At 48.5% G+C, this 6,544-nt stretch overlaps 1 protein-coding gene across 6 annotated transcripts in view; it reads right to left on the reverse strand.

Moving 5' to 3' along the window:
- KCNMA1 (potassium calcium-activated channel subfamily M alpha 1) overlaps window positions 1-6,511 on the reverse strand; it is an 818,234-nt gene extending 811,723 nt beyond the window's left edge. For 4 of the 6 annotated variants that reach the window (XM_027774363.1, XM_027774362.1, XM_006154895.3 and 1 more), the window contains exon 1: window positions 6,218-6,511. In XM_027774363.1, the coding sequence (XP_027630164.1) occupies window positions 6,218-6,508 (291 nt within the window). In that variant the 5' untranslated portion in view covers window positions 6,509-6,511. The remainder of the gene's footprint in view (window positions 1-6,217) is intronic. The other 2 variants (XM_027774360.1, XM_027774359.1) reach the window with 2 other exon arrangements.
- Window positions 6,512-6,544: the final 33 nt, after the last annotated feature.

Here is a 6,544-nt window from a genome sequence, read left to right on the forward strand (position 1 = left end):
GTGGTTTGAGTCCTGGACCCAGTGGCTTGAAACTCACACCAGGTGCATGTGCATGCATGCCCAAAATCCTGAGAGGAAGATGGAGGAGAAAGGATTGTAGCATGGCCTGTGAGGTGATTTCTGACTTTCTGTCTAATTTCTCTCTGTGTTTCTTTGACGAGAGGATGAGGGTTAGGGAAGGTACTTGGGGAAAAACATTTATCAGACACAGGAATGAGTGTAAACAAGGCATATAGGCTGTGGAGAGTATACCATAACAATAAAAAGGAAAAAATAAATAAATAGGCATTGCTGATTGTGTGTGTGTGTGTGTGTGTGTGTGTGTGAGTGTGTGTGCATATGTGTGTGTGTGTCTCATTCTGGTCAAATTAAGAAAGAATGAAAGAATGAAAGAATGAAAGAATGAAAGAAAGAAAGAAAGAAAGAAAGAAAGAAAGAAAGAAAGAAAGAAAATTAAATAAATAATTCTTAAAAAAAAAAAAAAGAAATTAAAAGAAGAAGAAGGTGAATCCCACATGGCCAGCTGTGACGTTTAAGTCCTGGATCCTGCAGCTTGAGAATCATGCCAGGTGTATGTGCATGTATGCCCAAAATCCCAAGAGGAGTATGGACAAGGGATTAAGATGTGGCCATCTCTCTCGCCCTCCCTCCCTCCCTCTCTCTCCCTCTCTCTCTCTCCCTCTCTCTCTCTCTTTCTCTCTGGCAAGCACACATGTACAATAGCAAAAGAAAAAAAAAAAAGAAAGAAAGAAAAAGACAGAAACTCTTGACCTGCTCTCAGCTGCACACAGAAAGGCTGTGCAATTTTAGAGGCTCTGCAGGATATTTGGCTTTACCTGACCCCCAGGCATGTCTCCAAGAGACTCAGGGCTCTCCACAAGGCCTCCAAGTCTGTGGCATCACAGCAAAAACAGAGTCCTTTCACCGCAAACACAGAAGTGTCCCTCCAGGGGCTCCACAGCTCTGAAGTCCTGGGAAGGTGGTGTTGGCTGTACAATTTGCAGATTAGCACGGTCACGGCCAGTGTGAGTGGGGACGCCCCTGCTACCCCCTTAGGGAAGAAAGTCCTGACACTGCAATTCAGTGCTAACTTTGCTGGGGGTGCGTGGGGGGGTGGGGGGGGAGAAGCTCCAGAGCAAGCACTTACTCCCCGCTACCAAGCACCCAACAAGTGTCCTCATCCAGGGAAGATGTTTGCAGCAAGACAGAGGGTCCAGTGTCCTGGGCCTTCATCCCTTCTCCCCTAGACCAGGCTGTGGGCCAGCTCTTCCTTTCCTCTTCATGCATGTTTGGTCATGTCCCCTGCATGCCTGGAGGCAGGGCCATCCCAAGGCTTGCAAAGGGAGGCCATGGGTCCCCAGTGTCTTCCTAGGAAATGCTATGAAGTGGGGTTAGTGAAGATACCTATCTCATAGTGCTATGATCTATTATGATCCCCAATTTGTAGAGGAGGAAACTGAGGCGCAGAATAGTGAAGGCCTTCCCAAGGTCACTGTACAGCAGACTCGACACCTGGAAAATGCTGCTCAGAGTGAGCATATCTGAGGGCAGTTTAACCAATTTCTATAGCTCGTCTTCTCTAAATCTGTGACATGACCCTTCAAGGGGGAGCTCAGCTATGTCATCACTGCCAATTTGTTCTCATAAGGTAATTTCAAGGGTAAGTGCTCCACAGAATGCACTTAGGTAAAGACTGCTCTAGGGTCTGTCCAAGCAGACAGCACCCTAGCCAGGAGACTGGTACACCATTAGGGGACAAGCCACTGAGCTCTTGACTTGGGACACTAAGGACAGAATTTGTACCAAGGGTACAATGCTGGACAGCCATAATTGCCCACCAAATACCACAGTGTTCCCTTTCTGACAGTCCTATGGCTCCTGGCCACTATACCATTCATACTTGTTCACTGACATCCTACCATCAAAACATTACCCTCCCACCAGGTCCTCATCCACAGAGCCATCCTTGGCTGACCCTCCCAACCCCTAACCTTGCAATAGCCAAGAGCCATGAGCCCAAATCTCAGTGTGATTCTAACTGGCTGACCCATGACAATAGACTTCAGGATCTAGAGGCTCCTTTTGGTTCAAAAATTCCATTTGTTGTATATAGTCTATGCCATTCAGGGGTCGCAAGTTCAATAATTCAAAGATAAAATAAACTCAACACTTTGTGAAGCTACAGTGCTCCCATTCACAAGCGGCCTGCAAAGGGCCAGGCATTTATCAGGTACTATATGCCCATCACTGCCACTCCTTATAAAAACTCTACAAGCTAAGCGTCATTATGCTCTTCTTACAGATAAAGAAATAGAGGCTCAACATGCTTGCCAGCCAACGATGACTGCTCGTAAGTGTGAGATCCATGATTTGAACTTGGTCTGTCTGATCGCAGAGTCTGTACTAAAGTGTGCATTTCCATAAAGAGAGCCAGGAACGAGAAGCACAAGCTCTCTGGCAGGTCAGCCAGAGCTCTCCCATGACTGGGACCAAAGAATTTCTCCAAGGCCACCCAAGTGATTTGATCAAAAAGGAGCATCTGAAGGTCGTCTGCTGAGCCAATCCCCCCAACAGGATGAGATGAGGCACCAGAGCCAATCTGGAATCAAGAGTTCTGAGGCACTGAAGCTCCAGCCCTGATTGAATGCGTCAGGCCAGACCCTGGGTAATTACCACACAGTAATGGGATCTGATATTTATATTAGTCACGAGCCTGACAGAGAAAACGTGTTGTTTTCTCAACCACAGCCATGGAGACAACATCTCAATAATTCATTACATGCAGACCATCCTTGATCAACCCCAGCTTCTACAAGGACGAAAGCTCAAATCCAGACAGAACTGAGTCTATGCCCAGTCACGAACAGGCCCTTCAGCAAACCACACAGCTCCATCAGAAAGTTGACCTCAGTTTCCCCAGGTATTTAAAGGGAAATAGACTGTATGTTGGAAGATGAGCAGAAGATGGGACTAAAGATGAATCTGTGTTCTGAGACTGAATTCCTATAGGAATTGCTGGATAATTGCAATACACATTCTCGCCTAGACACTTTACCCACAGACCCTCAATATCCACTCTCCAATACAGGATCACAGAGCAGAAAGAGACATTAGAACTCAGAGAATTCAATCCCCACATTTTACACACAAGGAAAGAAGGACCACAGAGATTAAATGACCTCCTCAAAGTCACAGTCTTTCTTATTCAGGCTACCAGAGAAGCACCCTGTCCCTACAGTCTGCGACTAGATTGGACCTCAAAACAGCACAGTCCAGTGAATGGAAAACTCTAATGACATCCAACAGAGAAAAACACAATGATGTGAAAAAGTTCAGCAAGGACAGTACTGAAATGCTTGTGCCCAATACACAGCTGTGGGGAAATGGGAGTAAGTTTTCTTCTTTACTTTCTAAAAAGTCCATAGACCACTCCTTTTAAAATACGGAAGATGTTTGCTATTTGAGATTCAGAGACCAAAGTTACTAAGGAGGAAATGCCCCACAATGCATATCCACAATCATGGGTTCCTTTGATCTGAAAGATGCAGTCCCAGCAACCAAAATGCTGGTGATTCTGGGGTTCCCTCCTGAAACTTCTCTCCCAAGGAATTTCAGATTCTAAAAAAGATCTGCCTTCCTCTGGACTCCAGCTTCCCGTCAAACCATGAAAAGGAAGAAGGATGAGGATGAATACATCTGAGGACTGAGCAATTCTATAGAAAGGCAGCCAAGGTTTGCTTGGGAAATCTAGCCGAAAATAATTGTTCTAAGCTTAAACAAAACTCATTATTCTGTAGCAAGTCAACAAAACTTGGAAAGCAAAAAGAGCAAGTGATTTTAAACACACACACACACACACAATTGCAATAAAGATTCAGACCTCAAGGGTGGAAAGATAAGCTTATAAAAAGCCTAACTTCCCTTTATGGGGTATAATGAGCTGGCTACACACAGTTTAACTGAGCACATCAAAGAACAGGTATGAAGAGATCCCAGGCATGTTTCATTGTAAAAGGAACTCCTGGTCTCAAAGGTAACCTGATCTCATTTGACATTGGCCTCACATCTTCCCAAACAACCACAGTAATCTCTCAGCCCAGGTTAAGTCCTTATAGAAACTTTCAGTCATGTCCACTCAGCAGGAGCTTGTCTTGGAACTACAAAATACAGTCAAATATTTACAGATTGTTTTTGTAAAGATCATTGCCAAAAACATCTATTTTCTTGAGAAAACTAACTGAAGTTATGCTTGGTCATCCTTTAGGAAAGGAATTCTTTGCATGAAGTATCTGATTAACATTTCATTATAGGCACTGCAGTAGCATTTATGTACCCCCTAGAGGAAAATGATTTCAGAAGCTGTGTTTAAAACCCATGATGGATCATGTAAATGCCACAACTTACTTTGACTCATTGAAAAAAGTTTTCATTATATCAAAATTACCCACTTCCTGAAAGAAAGGAGGCTGTTAAAAAGCTCGCCAAAGTCACCCATCTAGAGAACATTTCAGATGCGTGCAACTAGAGTTACCTTTCCCCCCTTTGGACAGTGGTAGATCTCAATAAAGGGGAACAAAATTCCCAGGGCTGAAGACTGTAGAGGGAGGTAGAGGAAAGAGAATGTGTGAAACAGCAGCTCCATAGTAAAGGGCATCACCCTCAGGGTCTGCTGTTAGGACTTGGCATTTCTGGAAGGTGGGACGTTTCCCTTTCTCTGGAAAGGAACTCCAAAGCAAGCTGGCTGGCCAGCATCTGGAGGCCTCCAGAGAAGCAAGAGGAGGAAGAGAATGATGGTTTTTATTTTGCTCCTGATTCCAACACACCAATATTTTCCAAAACACAAATACACTGCCACAAAACACAGCTGAGCTCCAGCACCCAACGCGATGTATAATTAATGATCAGGAGAGAGGGCTTCTTCGCGCTCTTGTGCTTGCAATCAGCCCTCTCCCACACCCCCCAGCTTCCCCACTTCTTAGCAGCCAAAGAGGTTGCTACAAGTTGCTGTGCCCTGTGGAAGTTTCAGGGGTCCTTGGATCAACTTTAAGAGAAAACGTGGGAACATGTGGGGGTCAAGAGGTGCGTCCACCTTGCAGAATTCCTCTACATATCCCGTCTTTCCAGAAGGGTTGGCTCTGTGAAGTCTCCAGGATGAGAATTACTCAAAAAGAAGACAGTTCAGTCACTCTCCATTTTTTCCAGTTTTTTTCTTTTTTATTCTGCAGTTTTTTTCTCAGACACTGGCCCCTGTCTCACCTTCAGCCAGTGGGGGATGAGGGGGGACATCTCTAGGGACACCGCTAGAGAGGCAGTCATCCTAGCAACCATACATCTGAGGTGTGGTGAGCCTGGTTGCTGGTGGGCGTCTGCACCAGGAATAGCTTAAGCAGACATTCAGCCACCTCAGGCGTCGGCAAGACGCTCGCGTGAAGGCGCCTCGACAAGCTGTCGGGAACCTGCCTAGCTGTCGCGGGACCTGCCGCTCCAGCTCCCGATGGCACTTCCCGGGACCCAAAGTGGGTGGCCTAGGGGCCAGAGAGTACAGAGGCCGAAGAACTTGGGGAAGGGTGTGTTCCACAAGAATATCTAAAAGATTAAGCAAGAGAGGTGACATCAGATATGCGATCTCGCCACACAGCTGAAGTGGCAACCCAGGGTTGTCGCCAATACTGGGATGGATCTCCCCAACTTTCTCTCGCCCCTCGAGGTCCCCCCATTTCTCTGACCATGCTCCTAGTGCAAAAGACTGTCTCCCTTCTTTCTGACCCCATGAACTCGCGTCCCCAACAGGTTCCTGAAGTCCTAAACACATCAGTGCTGCCCCTCATCCGCGGCGAAGAGCCCAGCCACGGCAGGTGAGAGGAGCGGAACACGCACCCGGCCGCCCCAGTCTCCGCACCCCGCACCACGGCACCCCAGCGGCACGCGTCCCCCACCCCGGCCCCAGCCGAGGCAGCCAACAACCCTACAGTAAACAAGGGGACGTGATGGGGCGTCAGCGTCCGGGAGCGCACGGGTCGGGGGCAACTCCTCACCCTAGGCGCGCCACCCGCTGCCCCAAGCCGAGGGCGCAGCGCGAGCGGCGGGAAAGGAAGGCGGCGAAGGGAGGCAGGTAGGGATGAAGGGAGGCACCGAGCTGTGGGAGCGAGGTGGGCTGCAGGGGACACCGAGCCGCGGCGGGCTGGCGCAGGGGGCGGGCGCCCGGGGCGCGCGTTACCTTCGTCTTGCCCCCGCAGTGGCAGCAAACGGTCCACAGGTACTTGAGCGTCCGCCAGAGCAAGATGATGAAGAGGCCCCCGAAGAAAGTCACCATAGAGGAGGCCAGGAAAGCCCACCACATGCGTTGGCCCCGGCTGTCGCACGGCACCTCCATGGTCACCGGGATGATGAGCGCATCCATCTTGGGCTCGTGGACCGAGGACGAGGAGGAAGAGGAGGAGGAAGAAGAGGAGGAAGAGGAGGAGGACGCGTCTAGGCTGAGATGGTTCGCGTGGATATTGCTACTCATTCTAAGACTGCTGCCTCCGCCGCCGCCGCCGCCGCC

Source organism: Tupaia chinensis, unplaced genomic scaffold, assembly GCF_000334495.1.
Source record: "Tupaia chinensis unplaced genomic scaffold, TupChi_1.0 Scaffold000424_1, whole genome shotgun sequence".
Classification (NCBI taxonomy): domain Eukaryota; kingdom Metazoa; phylum Chordata; class Mammalia; order Scandentia; family Tupaiidae; genus Tupaia; species Tupaia belangeri.